Below are 20,297 nucleotides of genomic sequence, written 5' to 3' on the forward strand. Positions count from 1 at the left end.
GTAAAAGTACCTGCCCTTGTGAAGTTTTCGCTTAGCTACAACTTTCATGCTTGCTCAGCTGGATTATTTGGAGAAACAAAAAACGGACAATGCCTGAAGGTAAATTCATGGACCGGGTTGAAGCAGCAAATGTTTCCCAGTGGCAACGTGACCTCAGTGGGCACAAAATTCATCTTTGTCCTGCTCAGAGATTTTGGTGCCAAAAACAATGTGAGTACACAACACCAAGGGACCGTGGATGGCCACAGACTAGGACCTTTCCCCGTTGGTAGATTTTGATTTCCATAAAAAGACCAAGGGCCTGATTTAAAGTTTGGCGGAGGGGGTTACTTTGTCACAATTATAATAGAAATCCTGTCCGCCGTATTACAATTCCATTATAGCCTATGTAACTTGTAATACGGCAGACGGGATATCCATTACATTTCTAACAGAGTAACCCCTCCTCCAAATTATAAATCAGGCCCTAAATCTAATGGTATAAACTCGGATGACGTGCTTGGTTTTTACAGTTTATGCTCCATAGTTGTCAGCTTGAACTCATACCCAAATCATGATTAAATGTGAATTGTTGTTTTTGAATGATGTTTTATTTTGTTTTCTTTTGTCTTTAAAATTTGAAAAATTCATAAGCCCTGTTTCCCTTTTCAGCTTTCAATATTTTGGGGGTGATTTTTATTCATTTCTTTTTCTCTATGTTTCTAAATCATTGGGGAGATTTTAACTTGCTCCCTTCTTGACTATAACGTTTTTGTTACTGTTTAGACTTAACAAAGAGTTCTCTGGTAACTACATGTAACATGTGTAATTGCTAGTGGGGGTTGAGCAGCAATTCTCTAAAAACTGTGTTTTGGCATTATGTAATTGAGTTTATTAAGCTGGTAGGGCCACCTCTACAAAAATAATAAATCAGTTTTGGAGCCCGCAAATATGATAGCGCTCACATCGTGTGATGTGTGCCTCACATGTCAAGAATTGCCTATAGTATTCTAGTGCCAGGTGCTCATTATGAAAGTGGTTAAATCTTGTATGCCAGCATCACAGGTGTCCCATATGCCAAGTATTATCTGTGCCATGGAGGTGCCTGCATTTTGTCATTGGTGCCTCATATGTTAAGAGTTACCTCCAGTAAGCCAGCGTCAGCATTTTGCAAAAATTACCTTTTGTCTGCCGGGGCACTCACAAACATCACACAAACCCACAGACACATATTCTCAATCACTCATTCTCATTTACATTCATTCACCCACTCAGCCAGTCACACTCATTCATTCTCGCTCACGCTCACATTCTCTCACACTCACTTATACTCACTCATTCTCACTCACACGCTATTGCTCACAATAATCTCACTCACACACCCCCATTTGGGCTCACTGTTTCACTCACTCATTTTTCTCATTCATTTGAAATCCGTTAACTTCTCACTTGCCCCTTCTTATTCACCCATTCTTACTCAAAACTCTGTGAACTCACTTATTGTCACTTGTTCTCACTCTCATTTAACCTCATCCCATCACTCACTCTCACACTCGCTCACATTCATTCTCACTCATTCATTTTTCCTCAAACACTTTCGCTCACACTCATTCATACTCCCACTATCACTTACCCTGATGTACCCTCATTAACTCAGTCTGACCTACTCTCACCCGTTGCATCTAACATTCACTCACTTGCACTCACACACATACTCAAATGCTTACACACATACAGTGACACAAACTCACACATATACATGCTTTATGACACACACAAAGTGACACACACTATTTAGAAACACTTTTTTACCTCACTCAGCATGTGCAGTCCCTTTTCAGCTCTTGGTGCTCCATTGAACCTTTGGGCAGGTATACAGTTGAAACTGAATGCTCAAATATCCAAAGTGCATGTTCTAACTTGCAAACACTTGCTATTTTAACCTGCCCCTTCCCAACTCTGTAACGAGTTGGGAACGGATTGGGTAAAAAGCAGATGGGCATGAGGTCCTAGGCACTGCAGAGAGTACACCTAAAGCAGCGAGACACTATCTTTACAATTATGCTACAGCATTTCCCAAATAGGTGGACACATTAACAGCCATGGACTTTGTGCCTAATAGCTGGTGCATACATGTCTGTTGAACAGCATCACACATCAGACAGGTGTCACTACCTGCCGCATACTGCTACTTGACCATCATTCACATTGAGTGTCTGCATTTATATTGTACCCTAATGAACAATCACCGGTTGTTCATTATTAGTATAAAAAAATGTGGAGGAAAACAAGTAGGGTGAAACCTCAATGCTCCTAAAGGTGAGCAACCCTTGTTGGCTATTTACCAACATTCAGTATATGTAGATAGACAAATCAAGGTTGTGGTGCTATAGAAATGTACACTTGGCTTGATAATGTATTTGTTTAAACCTCCACAAACAAATACCTGCTAGTTACCAAACAGTTTTGAATGTGTCAAGAGCACAGTACTTTTATTCTGTTGGACCTCGATTGATCAATTACATTTTGCATTTAGGTATAAGCATGTAAGGTTTTTGCCATTCATCACTGTGAGACTGGCAGGTTTGTAAATACTTCTATATGTAGTGGGGGAGCCTGCATAAAATCTTATCTCTGATTTCCTCATTACAGGTGAGTTGTTACATCTTTAGCCACCTGTGTTCAGGGCAACTGGATGTATGTGTAAGAGCTGCTACAGTGATTTTTTAATATTTATAGACTTGCTACATATGCCACATTATCCATCATTTGCCGCATAATCTGCAGATGTTAACACAAACTAGCTCAAACAGTTCAAAAGTTACTGAAAATGCAGCAACATGTGTTGCAGCACAGTGAAAGTCCCTATTCAAACCTGAACTTGTCACTTTCAGTTGCTTAGTGCGATATTTGGGTATTAACCTGGTACTAATAAGGTGTAACCAATGCCCAGACAGAGTTACCAAGTTTAAAAATGCTGAAATAATGAAGTAATGCTACTACAAAATGTGCTGTATTATGCAGCATAATTTGCCTTTTTTTTATCTGCCTAATTCACTCCACCTTGCTGCATAACTTGGCCCTCTCCTGTTGCATAATTCAAGTTGGCCTGCCTGTAATCATGAAATTAAATGGCTGCTCAACTGTAGTATGTTTTTACAGTTGAGTTCTGATGTCACAATGTTGGTTGCCAGGGCCTACATCCAAGGGGAAAGTCAAGCCACATAGGGACTTATTTACAAGACCCCATGGTGCAGGGCCATGTGGGAAGTGTCTTGCTGTGCCGCTCTGCACCATTGGGAAAGGGCAGAAATGTCCTGTGTCTAAAATATATGGTTTATTTCTGTCCTCTCCCCCTGCGCTGGTGCAAAATTGCTGCCTAGAGCCATGGTGCAAGGATGTCTGTGTTGTGGGCAGGACTGTTTTTGTGCTGGAAGGTACACCTTCCTGCACAAAAAATCAAGAGAGGTGTTTTCCTCTCTCTATGTGTGCTGCAAAATGTGGCATACATAGTAAGAGGAAAAATGGGGAGAAATAAATATATATCTTCCCTTTGTGTTCACTCCTACGCCACCACTGAGGTGTCATAGGAATCGGAAGCATTCCCAGACTTGTACATCAGAAAATGCTTCAGATTCCTTAGCGTTCCATGGGTGTTGCATGGAAACACCCATGGAACGTTCCTTTCATGCAGTTTTATGTATTAAACAGGCCTAAATTTACAAGGCCATGAAAAGCCATGCGGCCTTGTAAATATGGGATGACACACTGCAGCACTTGAGCCTTAAATATAACAATGCTCTGGTGGCACAGTGTGCTGGTAGGGCCTCATAAATGAGTCCCAGAATTTCAGCTGTAGTTTAAACAACAAAGAGGGGGAATCAGCTTTTTGTTCTTCTGATCTCTTCTTTTTAAGAAAACAGAAGTGAACAGTGGAACGAGATATTTATGGCAAGATGTTTATTTTTTTACACAATTTAGGTAATTAGAAGAAGGATAGAATCCCTGCATGGATCTACAGAATATGAACCACAATATTTTTAAATCTGATTTACATTAGATTCTGATTCATTTTTTTCAAAAATATCTAATTGCAAGTTGTTCTGTTTAATTTCATACTTGAGATTCTGTTTTATTCTTAATGTCTTTCACGAACATAAAAGAGCAAGGGCCAGATGTAGGAAACTCTGGCATTGCGACTTGCAAATGGCGACTCGCAAATTGCGAGTCTGAGCGACTCGCAATTTGCGAATCACAATGCTGGATGCAGGATGGTGTCAGCATTTTTTTTTTCTTGTAATGCAGCCCGTTTTCCTTAAAGGAAAACGAGATGCATTGCAAATGAAATAATGAAACATGTCAGTTTCATTTTTTCAGAGCAGGCATTGGTCCATAGGAAAAATGTTTTCAAGGCCATTCTCAAAGGGGAAGGGGACCCATGGGGACCCCTTCCCTTTTGTGAGTGGGTTACCACCAGTGTGACACTGGTGGTAACTGCGATTGCTTTGCGACCACGTTCGCGGTCACAAAGCAATCTTGCACTGCGCGGCGACTCACAAATGGGAAGGGGAACACCCCTTCCTATTTGTGACTCACAGTCCCATTTTGCGAGTCGGTAACCAAGTTACTGACTCGCAAAATGGGAATGGGCATCGAGATGTGGCTTTTGCGCCTCGCAAACAGCGATTTTCGCTGCTTGCGAGGCGTAAAAGCCTTGCTACATCTGGCCCCAAGTCACCAAAGTGGTTTGATGGAAGCACTTCCCCCTCATTCATCTTTGTGATAAAAAAACTGCTTGTGGCTTACAATATCACCGAAGTTTATTTGTACCAAAATGATTGTACTCTATCCTGTATATATTCATACTCCATCTTTCACTCATTTAGATTGTAGGTGGAAATTGACTATGCATAGGAATGGAAAGTGTTTTACGGTTTCTTTTGATGTTAGCGTCTCCACTGAGCAACTACTGATATTAAATTTTGCATACAGCAACATTAAATCAGCAAGTTTTCCATATGTAGTAGATAGGGTTCAATGCCCATCTAGTCTTGCAAATGTTTGTACAATATTGTTTGAAAACATCTAATCTTCTGGTCAGCATATTCACACAATGCCTCATTTAAAACACTTGTGCTGGTCCCCTTTTACCACCTGTACTGAAGTATAAGAGCAATTTGTTTCTCCTTTATAAACTGCTATCACTGCTACTATTAATATGTGTATGTAGAGCTTTGCAGTGTTTTAGGATGCAGCAAACCAGATCAAAAGTTTGTCCCTTGAACATTATTTTTGAACAATACATATAGCTGATGTAAATGTACAATTTGACCAATATGTGACATTTCATTTTCATGCCACTGGTGCATTTCTTGCACCAATTTACCATGGCCTTACTGTAAAGATAAATAAGCCAACTGACCAGTACGGGGCCATGGACCACGTTGTCAAACGACTGCTTATAGAACTGTTTAATTGTACTAGCTTCAACCCCGTGTTCATGGTGGAGCGGGTGCACAGATCTCTCTTGGCATGACCCGTGCAGGGAGCCACCAATAGTGGCCCGCCTTCTAAACTATAGAGATTGCGACACAGCACTCCGCTTGGCTCGCAAAAAGTCTCCTATGCAACATCAAGGAATCATAAACCCTATCTATCCAGACTTCACAATGGCAGTACAGGAGGCCAGACGGACATTTCAAGATGCTAAGACTGCCCTTCGTGGACTGGGTCTCTGATATGGGATGCTGTACCCAGCCAGACTGTGTTTCAATGTCCAGGCCAACACGCGTTTCATTGAAAAACCGGCAGAGGTTCTTGAATTCTGTAAGACATACTCCAAGAAGAGCCCGCGATCGGCTCTCTCATCGCCTCAGCGGTCTCTGAGCCATAACCTGGGGGTGTGCAGTCAGGACCCGTTCTCAGAGTCTTGCGGGGCTATGCTGCTTGGACTGTGGCGAGGCCCGCTGGTACAATGTGTGTCATGACTCTACACCTGCCGGACGCCTCCCCACCCCTCCTCCCCCCTCTTATTGGGCACCATGAAGGCCATCAGGAACCTTGGATTCCCCAATAATGCTAACAGTGCTTACCTACCTCTGCGATAGGGGGTCCACTTTGGTACTGTTGTCACTTTTCCATGGTTGATAACACATAATTTGTTGTGATGGTGTTGTTTTGTTTATGTTTCACCAAGGGGGTCACTTGGCAACTTGGGCTAAGTTTGGGTGGGGGGACGAAGGACCATTGGGATATAGGTAATATTTCTGCCTTTATTGTACTGTTAGTTTGTTTCTCTGTGCGCACCCGGGGGGCATATGTGCACTCAATTACCTTGCATCAATGACCACTACACAGACTATAGGGTGACTGAATTTAAATATCACATTTCTGTCCTAGAATATTAGGGGTTTCAATAATCCACGCAAAGGGAAGCAAGTCTTACAATATTTAACCAGACATGGTGCGAAGATAGTCTTTCTGCAAGAAATTCATTTAGCGCCCACATCTATAACAACATTTGCTAAACAATGGAGTCCTCACAGATTTTACTCTAACTACAGTTCCTACTCTTAGTGGGGTCTGCATAACAATTCATCAAACTTTACCATTTATATTCAACACACTATTACTGAGCCACAGGGCAGATTCATTTTGGTACGTGGTGCGCTGGCCGGTTGCAGGATTGCCCTACCTAATGTATGTGCCCCCAGTGTAGACAACTCAGATTTCTTCTCCATGCTCCAGATGTATATAGACAGGGAGCTTGCGGACCACCTGACACCACCTCCTTTCACCCAGCAAATAAACCCCAATCTTTGAAAGTGCTACGCGATAAATGCCATACTTACTCCCTATGGGACCCCTGGCAGATAACACCGTCTGCAGCACCAGCCTATACATTCTACTCTGCCCCCCATGACACCTGGTCCCAGATAGATTTCTGGCTTCTGTCACCACAGACCATGTCCTAGCTTGGCTCTGTCTCCTATCTCCCTCGGACTCCTACCGACCACTCCCCAGTTCAACTTCTTCTATGCATTCATTGTCTTGACTATTTTGATGGCCCATGGCGTTTCCTTGCTATGGCCCTACTAGACGAGGTGTGCCAGTCCGTTCTCCACACCGTCATTATAGAATACTTTACCCTTAACGAGGACTCGGTCACATCTAAGGATACATTATGGGAGGCGTTCAAGGCCTACTTAAGAGGGATCATCATCGCTAAGCACTCAGGTGTTCTGCAAACTATTTGCCAGGATATCACCTGTATCGAGGCCACACTGGCGGAGGCGGATAGTGGGGTGGCTTTGCAGGGATGAATATGCCCACCCGAGATGCAGTGGTATCTACAGGAGGTGGTCATGGTGTGGCTGAACTCGCCACAACAGCATTATCTAAGCGAACCCTTCACATCCAAAGGTGTAATGCTGGCAATTGACTTGTTGAATGGCTCTAAGGTGCCAGGCATTAATGGATTTACAGGTGTCTTTTATAAAGCATACAAGCACATCCTGGGCCCCCATCTTCTGGACATGTACCACGAGACCTTGGAGAGGGAGTACTCCCACCCACGCTGCACGAGGCTGTGGTCACTTTGCTGTTAAAACCGGACAGGGACCCCACCCTCTGCAACTCATACTGCCTGTTGTCATTTATGAATTTCGAATATAAAATACTGGCAAAGATGGTGGCTAACTGGCTTTCCCTATTGTTGGACGAGATAATCTCACCAGCTCAATTGGGATTGGTTCCACACAGGTCCATGTTGCTGAACTTGCATACAATGTTCAGTCCCTTCATAGAATTTCCCGAAGGATACCAGCTGTGGTTACCTTGCTGGATGCGGATAAGGCTTTTGATTCTTTAGAGTGGCCCTTTCTAGAGACCACTCTCTGAAAGCTGGGTATGCCCTGGGGCTTTGTCTCATTGATAATGCTGCTGTATTCCTCTACCACTGCCCACATCCAGGTAAGCTGAACACTTTCACAGGCCTTCCCCATCACCAGTGGAACTCGCAGGGGTGTCCCTGTCTCGCCCTTCCTTTTCATAATTGTGATGGACCCTTTGGTATGTCACCTCCAGGAAAAACACCAACATAGAGGATTGCACTTCAAGACAGGACCCTTGTTGGTCCCCTTAAATGCAGATGATATCCTCTTCTTTCTCCGCTACCCCATTACCAATTTGAGCCCGGTGATGGTAGATATAGCTTGGTTTGGTGATTTCTCCAACTTATGGATAAACTGGCATGAATCACAGTTGTTTCCCCTCACAGAGTTGACTACCCCAGTGCACTATGTGTTCCATCTCTCCTGGCACGAGAACCACAATATGTATTTGGGTATCCATATACATCGGGAGAAGGATCACTTACTCAGATGAAATTATGGACCGGCAGTGGAGAGGCTAAACATGCAGCTAGACCGTTGGATCCGCCTCCCCTTGTCAATGGCTGGCTGCTTTGCATTAATTAAAATGGTGGTACTTCTGCGGTTTTTATATCTCCTTATTAACATACTGATTCCCCTCACCAACACATTCTTTAACTCACTACATACCTCACTAATGCGGTTGATCCCAATTGGGAGGCGTCACCATGTGCATTGGGAGGTAGTGACACTTCCGTATGAATGGGCGGTTTTGGGGATCCCCCATTTTCAGTTAAACTACTGCCCAATGCACTCAGCGTACTATTGGTACCACCCGGATGCTTGGCTACCATGCACAATACCAGAACAGGACTCTGTGTTCCCTACTCGACTACAATCGCTGTTGCCGCTTGGCCATCCATTGGACCCTGTTAGACGTAAAGCTGTAGGCCACGACGTGCTGGGCATGCCGCCGACTGGCTCACCTTCTGTCCTGTAACTTGCTATTCTCAGCGGTGCTCCCCTTAGGCAACAATTCATGGCACCACTTCACGTCAGAGAAGCTGGTACAACAAACGCTTGACTCGTTCCAGCTTACCACCATGGATGACCTTTTCCCGCAAGATCATATATTCTCACGAGCAGAGGACAGTCGCTTTGAATCTGCCACAAGTATGGATCACTTTTCCCTTTAACACTTGCAGAGCATATTATGTGCACCTTCACCTACTTACCTGGAAGCACCCACTGATTCCCCACCTCCCACCTCCTACTTTAATCATAACAGCAGACTCCAGCACTGGCTTGATTTCCAAGCAGTACCATGCATCCCTTGAGCTTCTCCCTGTTCAGGACAGGAGGGAGGGTCCTGGAGGCCTGAGAGGCAGACTTGGGGCATCAGCTGTCAGATAAGATATGATATTACTGTTGCTCTTAAACATGCACAGTGTCTTTAAATCATAGACATAAACCTTGTAGAATCTTTGTGACCCCTAGTTCCTTGGCAAAAATAGTCCCCTTCCGATCCTCTGCATGCCTGAAGTGTAAAACAAGAAATGCAGACTTTGCCCATCTAACCGGGATATGTGATGGGATGGCGGAATATTGGAGAAATGTTTTTCATATACTGTCCTTGATGGTGGGTGCTATAGTCGCCCCTGATCCTCTGATGGCACTGATGGGATATGTTGAGAGGATTGCTAAACCTCTCTGACACTTCACAGTCATAGCTCTTCCCTTGGCAAGGCGGGAGATAGTGTTACATTGGGTTTTTGAGGCGCTGCCTTTGATGTGGGCGTGGCTCCAGAGCCTCATATACTGACACAACCAGTGAGATATATTCCTCACTGCAACCTCTGACCTTGTGCCCAAGGAACATCTGGCAGCCTTTGCGGGACTGTCAACTCTGGCCTTTATTTGTTCCACCTCTTCTCGTATGATCTTCTTATGTGTACAGGTCCCGAACTGCGATTGTACAGAGACACGGATGGTGCATACTTCTGTCCCTGTTGGGTGCACATCCTGTTATTTCTGTACCCTTTTGGTTTGAAATTTAATAAAAAGAAATTTTAAAACATTTATAATAATCTAGCATAATCAAGGGTATGTAGTCTTGTTCATTTTATATAAATGATTTTATCATAAAATTGCCAAAGTAGAAAAAGAATGTAAATACAAGCTGTAAGAGAGTGAGTCATTTCAATAAAATGTTTACAATTGTATATTTTTACAGCTACTACTTGTGATAATCAGTTTCTATTGACTGGCTTGTCTGGTTCTTTTCAATCAAGTAATTACAACAAACCTCAGGATACAAGGAAGGTTTGCCGCTGGATAATACGGTAGGAAATATTTCATAGGCCCTATTCTGTTTCAATGCATCAAATTACAGTTGTTCTGTGTTTGAAGTAATTATACGTGGCTTATAAAACTTGCCTGAGAGCGTGCATGTGTGTGTGCTCCTGTGTGTGACATTTATTCTGACATGCCACCAACATTGTGAAAGGAAGCAGTTGGTTTCCGGGAAAAACATCAATGTTACAATCCAACAAATTGTTATGTCTCAAATGCAGTGGAAGCAGGAGTAATAACATGGCCGCCTGCCAGAAGTGCCCTGATTGATTGGGCGCGTTTGCACAATACCCGCTACTGCAGACAATAATCAGCAGGCTGAAGCCCAACCTCCACTCTATTTTTACAACCTTTGTTTAACGCTTACTTTCAGCTTCGTACAAACTTTGCCTCTTTTTAGAGCTATGAATGCAGTGAAGCTGCCTTACAAAAGTTATTCAAAGACAAAAGACAGTCATAGCTACAAATTACTCCTCGAAGGTACTTAAACAGAAAAAGGACTTCCAAATAAAGATTTTACATATATATATATATATATATATATAAATATACATATATAAGGGCTCTTTGTCTATATTCTTGTGGCATTTAAGAAGTGTCTTATATTTGGATTTGGGATACAATGCCCTGCAAATATCAGAACGGTCCTTACTCCCACACTTTATTCTAGGAAAATCTTATTGTATCTTTCCACAAAGTGGTATCAGTCTTTCTCGTAGCCTTCCAATCATATCATGTATATGCATAAATGTTTGTAGTACGTCTAATTATACTTGTGTTGAAAAGATTTGGAGGATCTGACTACAAAACATTTTTACAGGAACTAATTCATATCCTTGACGATAGAATAAGGCAGTGCTTGATGCAAACACATTTTATCACCTTATTCTCCCTGGGCATATTTCTAGTGTGTTCTTGTGATAGTGATGTGTTCTATTGTAATTTCTGCTACATAGATTGTGTGCTGCCCTATTGAAACGTGATGTTGTGTTGTGATGAGGTGTTAGGTTCCGGTTTGTTTTGACTGTTTCATTGTGTTCAGACTGGTTGATAGGGCTAAAGTTCTGATTGGTTCTGAGGGTTAGGGTATAAGAAAAGACATCTTTTGTCATGGTTAGCCCCCACTTTTTGCCTGGTATTTGATGTGGTTTAAAAGTTGTTAGTGCCCGGGCCCCTGCTAACCAGGTTTCCTGGGCCAGATCTCTTTCCCAAAACTGTTGTGATGCATTGGTAGAATTGCAAACACCTTTAGGTGCCACTGTAAGTCCCTAGTAAATGGTATTAAGGTACTCAGGGCATGAGATACTAAGGATAGGCTCCTGAGGGCAGCGGCACAGATTGTGCCACCCTCAGGGACCATGCATCCAAGTGCACCCATCACTCCCATTGCAGGCTGAGTTTCCTGGTGCAATCCTAAAATGCAAAACTGACATGACACACAGCCTGTGTTCCCTATCCACTATACACTCCATGCAATACAGGTAAGTAACCCATCTGGCAGGCCTTCCAGCCATAAGTGAGGGTGCACAATACTGCATTGTGGGCATAGATGCATGAGCAAGATGCCCCTACTGTGTGCCTGCCAAACCTGGGATATAATAAGTGAACAGAGCAACTGTTTACACGCACTGGTCAGTACGGGTTTCACAGCTACATGATGGCCACTCTGCACCCTGGGTTGTTTGGTATCAAACAACTCAGAATGATAAATCCAAACTGGTACCAATATTGGATTTATTACAGAATGTACCCAGGGGCCACCTTAGAGGTGCCCCCTGCAAAAAGTAACTACCCTGGCATGGTTGCTGGCCAGTCACAACCAGCCTGCAACCACCAGACTAGATTCTAGAACCTTGGAGTGGGAGCCTGTGCTCTCTGTGTCCAGGGAATAAAGCCCTTTGTGGGCAGAGGTGTTTCTCCTCCTCCCACAGGAATGCATGCAGCCATTGCCTAAGAGCTTCAAATGGCATATTGCCCTTGAAAGTCAAACCCCAGCCCTGCTGCAAGCTTCAACTGGTCAACTACATTGCAAGCCACCACTTTTGGTGGAAGCAGCGGTGGAAAAATGCACAAAGGAAAGGAGGAGTGGCCACTCCCAGCCTACTGCGCCCCTAAGGTGTTGCATTCGAGGTGACCCCTCTATTTTATTTTCTTCCATCTTGCATGCCTATCAGGGATGGAAAATGACCTCTGCCCACAGCAAGTCGTCACATAGTGGGTGTAGCCCATTGGTCACTACTAGGTACTCCCCTAAATGCCCACTATATACATATATTTAGTGGGCACCCCTAGATCTGCAGATCAAATTCCAAAGACACAAGAAGGACTGCAGCAAAGAAGACCCAAGCCTCGAGAGGTGCATTCCTGCTGCACAAAGAAAAGGCACCAAATCCTGCCTGCTGCACCCAGGACTCGACAATCACTGCCGAGGGGTTGCACAGATATTGGGCAGACTCTACTCAACCCCAGAGGACCTCCACCCTTCTGAAAAGTGCCAAAGATCTCCCTTCAGAGTGACGGCATCACTCCCTGCAACAAAATCCCCAAAGACCAGTAAAGACCAGTTCACTAAGCAATAGCTGACCAAGGAATCAGATGCTACAGCTAGATCAAATTTTACTTGACAGACCAGGAGGATAAATCCTGCTAGTGTTCCAAGTTTGATGGCACTGTGACCTCCATTGGCCCAACTGTGCAATAGCCTAGGGTACTGGTCACTCAACATCAGACACCAAGAAGAAAAGTCCATTCCAGACTCCAAAATGACCAAGAGTAATCTCCAGTAAAGGAACTTAGGGACATATAAGAACCACCCCCAGAGAGGTCCTGCTGTTCTGCAATCCACCCTCAAAATGACCTGCCTCCTGCTTCCAAGGGAACCATTTGCACAGATCCTGGCTCAGCTATCTGCCCAGCACCCGGCCTCCCTAGGCCCTCACCAGAGTACCAGCTGTGCTCTAAGAGTCCCTCGCCCCTTTTAACCTCTAAACAACAAGGGGACCCACCGGACACCACCTGGAAATCTGCCTGTGATTTGGTTTTCCTAGGGGTCCAACACACAAGCTCCAAGGACTTTTCAGCATCTCCTACCACCAAAACTAGGAACTGCCCGAACTCCTCAGGCTGACCAACAGGACTTCGGGATGACCCCGATCTTAAAACAAAAGGACACACTGGTAAACGCATTTCCTGATTTTATATGCATTTTTTAAGTTTCCTCCTATTGATTCCTATGGAACGTAATTACGCACAAAAAGACTATGGGGGTCATTACAACCCTGGCGGATGGTAGTAAAGCTGCGGAAATACCACAAACAGGCCGCCGGACAAAAAAAGGGAATTACGACCCTGGTGGAAACCGCCAACAAAGACAGCCACTTTAACACTTCGCCCGCCACGGCAGTACAGATAAACAGCTTGGCGGTCACCGCCAACAGACAGGCGGGAGACAATGTACCGCCCACAGTATCATAACCTACCAATCCGCCACATTTTCCGGGGCGGATTCACCGTGGATAAAAACACGGCGGAAACAGCTTTTGCTATGGGAAAACGCTCACCTGAACACACTCCACGAGGAACTACGACTCCAAATCCTACCTGCCCTTGTCTTTCTGCTCCTCTACGAACAACAGCGACGTAGGCGCAGAACATACCGGTGAGTACTGCATCTACGACACGGGGGTGGGGGGAGGCAAAAGTTAGGGGGACACCCACCAAACACCCCCGCCCCCACCCTCGCATATCACAACATACACACCAATGCAGTCAAAAATTTCCCATGAACAACCCACAATTACCCCGGAAGAATGCAAAGACAAAGCGAATTGTGGGCAAACATTGTAATGTGCCAATATACATGTCATATAAAAATATACTGAATCATATATCGAAATCAGTCATAATTATATATACAATACAAGAAGTAGTGCAGATATGTACACAACAATGTCCGTACACCAACAGTCCAAAAATGCATGGGCGACGCCCACAATAGATACCTGACCAAAATCCGAGAGAACACTGCCGGGGCATCAGATAGAAACACTACAGGCACCTCAGGGGGAAGGGAAGAGGGGTACCTCAGCCGGATGAATGCAAAGCCAGATCCACGACGGGGCTCCATGCCCACTGATGTATCCTGGGGAGTGCAAAGCCACAGTCTCTCAAGTCTTTACAGTGGGTAGGTTGCCCACTGTGCCATCCTGGGGAGTGCAAAGCCACAGTCTCTCAAGTCTCTACAGTGGGTGGGTTGCCCACTGTGCCATCCTGGGGAGTGCAAAACCACATTATCGCAAGTAGATGCAGTTCTCAACTGGTACTGGGTGGGACTGGTGCCTAGACTGGATGAGTCTCCCCGTGAAAGTTCATGTCCTGTCACTGTCCCAGCTGCACATGGGATAAGGATGCCTGATGTGGCGGTACATTCATACCCACACGGTGTTTGCCCTGTTCAGCGGTCTTCAACATGGCAGTCTTTGCCCTGTTCAGCGGTGCTTTGACATGGCGGTCTTTGCCCTGTTCAGCGGTGCTTTGACATGGCGGTCTTTGCCCTGTTCAGCGGTCTTCACCATGGCAGTCTTTGCCCTGTTCAGCGGTGCTTTGACATGGCGGTCTTTGCCCTGTTCAGCGGTCTTCACCATGGCAGTCTTTGCCCTGTTCAGCGGTGCTCTGACATGGCGGTCTTTGCCCTGTTCAGCGGTCATCACCATGGCAGTCTTTGCCCTGTTCAGCGGTGCTTTGACATGGCGGTCTTTGCCCTGTTCAGCGGTGCTTTGACATGGCAGTCTTTGCCCTGTTCAGCGGTGCTTTGACATGGCGGTCTTTGCCCTGTTCAGCGGTGCTTTGACATGGCGGACTTTGCCCTGTTCAGCGGTGCTTTGACATGACAGTCTTTGCCCTGTTCAGCGGTGCTTTGACATGGCGGTCTTTGCCCTGTTCAGCGGTCTTCACCATGGCAGTCTTTGCCCTGTTCAGCGGTGCTTTGACATGGCAGTCTTTGCCCTGTTCAGCGGTGCTTTGACATGGAGGTCTTTGCCCTGTTCAGCGGTCTTCACCATGGCAGTCTTTGCCCTGTTCAGCAGTGCTTTGACATGGCGGTCTTTGCCCTGTTGAGCGGTGCTTTGACATGGCGGTCTTTGGCCTGTTTAGCGGTCTTCACCATGGCAGTCTTTGCCCTGTTCAGCGGTGCTTTGACATGGCGGTCTTTGCCCTGTTCAGTGGTGCTTTGACATGGCGGTTCGGATACTGAGATTGGTGTGTGGCATGACAAACTCCACACTGGACATTGGTGTGTGGCATGACGAACTCCACACTGGAAATTGGTGTGTGGCATGACGAAATCCACACTGGACATTGGTGTGTGGCATGACGGTCTCCATACTGGACATTGATGTGTGGCATGACGAACTCCACACTGGACATTGGTGTATGGCATGACGTTCCTTCATCGCCCAGCGGGTCTGTGGGATCCTGGTCCCTCCTGGGCACTGACTCCGGCGGTGGTCTCCTGACCAGTTACGATACTTGGGCCCTCCTGGGCACTGACTCTGGCGGTGGTCTCCTGACCAGTAACAATACTTGGGCCCTCCTGGGCACTGACTCTGGCGGTGGTCTCCTGACCAGTAACGATACTTGGGCCCTCCTGGGCACTGACTCCGGTGGTGGTCTCCTGACCAGTAACGATACTTGTGCCCTCTTGGGCTGTGACTCCGGCGGTGGTCTCCTGACGAGTAACGATACTTGTGCCCTCCTGGGCTGTGACTCTGGCGGTGGTTTCTGGACCAGTGACGATACTTGGGCCCTCCTGGGCTGTGACTCTGGCGGTGGTCTCCTGACCAGTAACGATACTTGTGCCCTCCTGGGCTGTGACTCTGGCGGTGGTTTCTGGACCAGTGACAATACTTGGGCCCTCCTGGGCTGTGACTCTGGCGGTGGTGTCTGGACCAGTGACGATACTTGGGCCCTCCTGGGCTGTGACTCTGGCGGTAGTGTCTGGACCAGTGACGATACTTGGGCCCTCCTGGGCACTGACTCCGGAGGTGGTCTCCTGACCAGTAACGACGGTGCTGGCGGTTGTGTCTGGACTGCCGGAAATGATGGCGCACTTCTCCGCCGTGACACTCACAATAGGCTGGGCAGACTTCCTCGGGACCTTCCCCACCTTCTTTGGAGTTACAGCTGACTCACCAATCGCCTTCGATCCCATTTCACTTGTTGTCCCACCAGCAGTCTTGACACGGTCCTGTCGTCCAGTCTCCAATTTTGGAGCCTTTACAGGGGGTGGGCTGCCAGTGCCTTGGCTCCGGGTCCTACTGCCTGCCCTGGAGGACGGTGCACTCCAAAAACCTGGAACACGCACCACTGGCACTGGAGGCTTTTTGGCTGAGGCGCTACGACGGGACTGATGAACTGGAGGGGGGGGGTGGGGGCAAACAGGTCAATTTGACAGAGGGACAGTTTATGACGGACACTGGGATGGGTAGCTGGAGGGGGTCTGGGAGTGGAAGTAGAGGAGGTGGTTTTAGGAGGTGTCACTTTAGCTGTTTTGGGTGCAGGTGCAGGTACTGGAGGCTGTTGTGAGGTGGATGGATGTTGGGTGAGTGATTGCCGGCGTTTGGGTACTTTGGGAGGGGGCGTCACAGACACACTGGGAGAGGACACAGGGGAAGTGTAAATGGCAGTGGAGGTGGTGAGTGCAGGTGAGCGGCTTGTGGTTCTAAGTTTCCTGGTGCGAGTCCTAGTGCCTGTAGATGTGGTGCATGCAGGTGTGTGTGTAGACGACACTGGGAGGGAGGAGGGAGAAGAGGAGGAGGGGGACACAGTGGAGACAGTGGATGTTGCTGTGTCTGTATGGGTGTGATGCTTGTGTGAGTGCCTGTGGTGTGTGTGGTCCCTATGTTTGCTTGAGCTACTTTTGGGTGTTGAGGTGTGTGCATGCTGGTCTGTAGGTGTGCTTGGGATGGGCTGGGGTACAGGGGATTGGGTCTGGGTGGAGGAAGTCGGAGGGGGGGCTGGACACAGGGACAATGGCTGCCATCAGTGCTGAGGCCAGAGATTGCAGGGTTCGCTGAAGGACAGCCTGACCAGAATGAATGCCTTCCAGGAATGCATTACCGTGTTTCAACTCTCGTTCTACACCCTGGATGGCATTCACAATGGTAGACTGCCCAACAGTGAGTGACCTGAGGAGGTCAATGGACTCCTCACTGAGGGCAGCAGGGGTGACTGGGGCAGGGCCTGAGGTGCCTGGAGCGAAGGTGATGCCCACCCTCCTGTGTGTGCGGGCACGGGACACACGCTGAGGGGCTGCTGGGAGGGCGGTGCTGGTAGGGGAGGTGGCGGCTGTACCTGTAGAAGTGGGGCGCACAGATGGTGCCACCACCACAGGGGAGCTCACATCGGCAGACGAGTCCGTGTCGCTGGTTGGTGATCCTGTGGCCGACGTGAAGCTCCCCTCGCCCTCCGTCCCCCTGGTGCATTCAGAGTCTGTGGTGTGGCCCTCCATGGCCATGTGGGAAGCAGCTCCCTCGTGCTCCTGTGCCACTGTACCTCCACCTGATGATGCTGATGTACAAAACGACAGGGAGAGCAGAAAAAGTGGGGGGGGAGACAGAAGAAAGAGAGTTTTTGCGCATGGCATACCGCTACCGTTGGCGGACAAGACAGACGCAGCAGCCCCATGCATTACGCCATGCTCCTTCCCTCTGCACATGCAATTTCTGGGATATGGCCTACATGGCAATGGTAGAAATCTGCGCACATGGATGGCAAAGGGGCAACTATACATCAACTTGCCTCTGTTCTGAGCTGGGGTAGAGTCCCACATGGCCTACATAACGGAGGGGCCTTGCCCACCTAACTCGCCCTGGCCTAGGGACACCCACAGCCCACCTCCCCCACCCAGACACCTCCACTGCACGCAAAGTCCACAGAATGAGGTTGTACTCACCCCCTTGTGTCTGCTGTGATGTCCTTAAGTGCCCATCCAACTCCGGGTAGGCCACCGCCAGGATCCGGAACATCAGGGGGATCATGGTGCGACGGGCACCCCTCCCACGTTGGGAGGCCATCCCCAGCTGAGCCTCCGCCGTCTTCTTGCTGCAGCGGCGAATGTCCTCCCATCTCTTACAGCAGTGGGTGCCCCGTCTCTGGTGGGCCCCGAGGGTCCGGACTTCCTTGGCGATGGCACGCCAAATGTCCCTCTTCTGGTGGACGCTGAACTACATGACATGCACAAGGAAAGAGGAACAGTCATTACCTACTGCACCGTCAATGTGAGTGGCCCACTCCCAACTCTGACCATGTGGCCCATTCATCCCCATGCATAACTGTTCTATGTACTCTGTCCCCTTCCCTCTTCTACCCAGCCCTCTCCACCCAGGCCTAGCCCATACAACGTGCTCCCTCAGTACTAACCTGTTTGTCTGGAGGACCGTAGAGTAGCATGTACTGGGGGAGGACCCCATCCACAAGTTTCTCCAACTCCTGTGCAGTGAAGGCAGGGGCCCTTTCCCCAGACGCAGCAGCCATCGTCTCTTCCAGACCAAGGTCACAGCAGCACTAGCAGTGTAGGTCCTCTCCTGTCGAAGGTCAGGTATCTAATGATTGAACAGATAGAAAATGGTGGTGACGTCCGCGGCGGTGACGTCCGCGGCGGGGCGCATCATCGCCGCCAGCGCACCTGTTCATTGGCTCCTGGGACCCATAGGGTCCAATGTTAACCAATGCAGCATTGCGCCGCGCTCTACGACCGCCTACCGTGACGGTGTCCAACACCAGCGCTGTTACCCCACAAATCCATTGTCCCAGTTTAGAGGTCAGGCAGCCGCCATTTCAGGGACCCACATGGCTTCATTTACTACTGCGTCACACATACCGAGGCCTACACTCAAAACATTTCCCGGATGGGTTAATTGTCTGTTGTAGTCTTGTGTGTGACTGTGGGTACATACCTGGAGGAATGCTGACAGTTTCTTCGCTGTTGTCCTTCTTAGGCACCATCAGTTGGGACATATTGGAAGATGGCAGAATCCGCTGGTGTACCGACCGCTGGTGGACCTGATGACAATGGAAGAGAGACATTTGATCGTGACCTACCGTTTCGACCGTGCCACAATCCAGGAACTATGTACCCAGTTGGAGCCAGACCTGATGTCACCGATCCGCCATCCGACTGGAATCCCCCCTGACGTGCAGGTGCTGTCAGTGCTCCATTTCCTTGCAAGTGGGTCTTTTCAGACAACAGTGGCCATGGCATCAGGGATGTCCCAGCCTATGTTTTCCAACGTGTTGTCCAGAGTGTTGGCTGCCCTGCTGAAACACATAAGGAGATACAACGTTTTCCCTCAGGTGGAGGATTTGCCTACAGTGAAAGGTGACTTCTATGCCCTTGGACCTATCCCGAACGTCATAGGTGCCATTGATGGGACCCATGTAGCTCTGGTCCCCCCCCACAGGAGTGAACAGGTGTACAGGAACAGGAAGAGTTATCATTCGATGAATGTCCAGATGGTCTGTTTGGCAGACCAGTACATCTCCCAGGTTACTACTATGTTCCCTGGCTCAGTGCATGACGCCTACATCCTGCGCAATAGCAGCATCCCTGATATGATGGGTGAACTCCAGAGGCATCGTGTATGGCTATTAGGGGACTCTGGTTACGCCAACCTTTCCTGGCTATTGACCCCAGTGAGGAACCCTAGGACCAGGGCAGAGGAACTGTACAATGATGCCCATGGGCGTACTAGGAGGGTGATCGAACGCACCTTCGGCCTCCTGAAGGCCAGGTTCAGGTGCCTCCATATGACAGGTGGGTCCCTATTCTACTCACCGAAGAAGGTGTGCGACATCATCATCGCCTGCTCAATACTCCATAATTTGGCATTGCGATGCCAGGTGCCTTTTCTGCAGGAGGATGATCCAGTTGACGGTGTTGTAGCAGCGGTGGAGCCTGTGGACAGTGATGAGGATGAAGCTGATGAAGAAGAAAACGACAACAGGGAGTCAGTCATACAGCAATATTTTCAGTGAGACACAGGTGAGTACATGTTCATGTTTAACATAATATTAATTTTCACACGTCTACCTCTATCC

At 47.7% G+C, this 20,297-nt stretch overlaps 1 protein-coding gene across 1 annotated transcript in view; it reads left to right on the top strand.

Moving 5' to 3' along the window:
- Window positions 1-20,297, top strand: part of TMPRSS15 (transmembrane serine protease 15) — a 1,384,111-nt gene that overhangs the window by 429,358 nt on the left and 934,456 nt on the right. The window contains exon 8 of the mRNA XM_069204099.1: window positions 10,084-10,192. Coding sequence (XP_069060200.1) covers window positions 10,084-10,192 — 109 coding nt within the window. The remainder of the gene's footprint in view (window positions 1-10,083; window positions 10,193-20,297) is intronic.

Source organism: Pleurodeles waltl, chromosome 8, assembly GCF_031143425.1.
Source record: "Pleurodeles waltl isolate 20211129_DDA chromosome 8, aPleWal1.hap1.20221129, whole genome shotgun sequence".
In the NCBI taxonomy this organism is placed as follows: Eukaryota; Metazoa; Chordata; class Amphibia; order Caudata; family Salamandridae; genus Pleurodeles; species Pleurodeles waltl.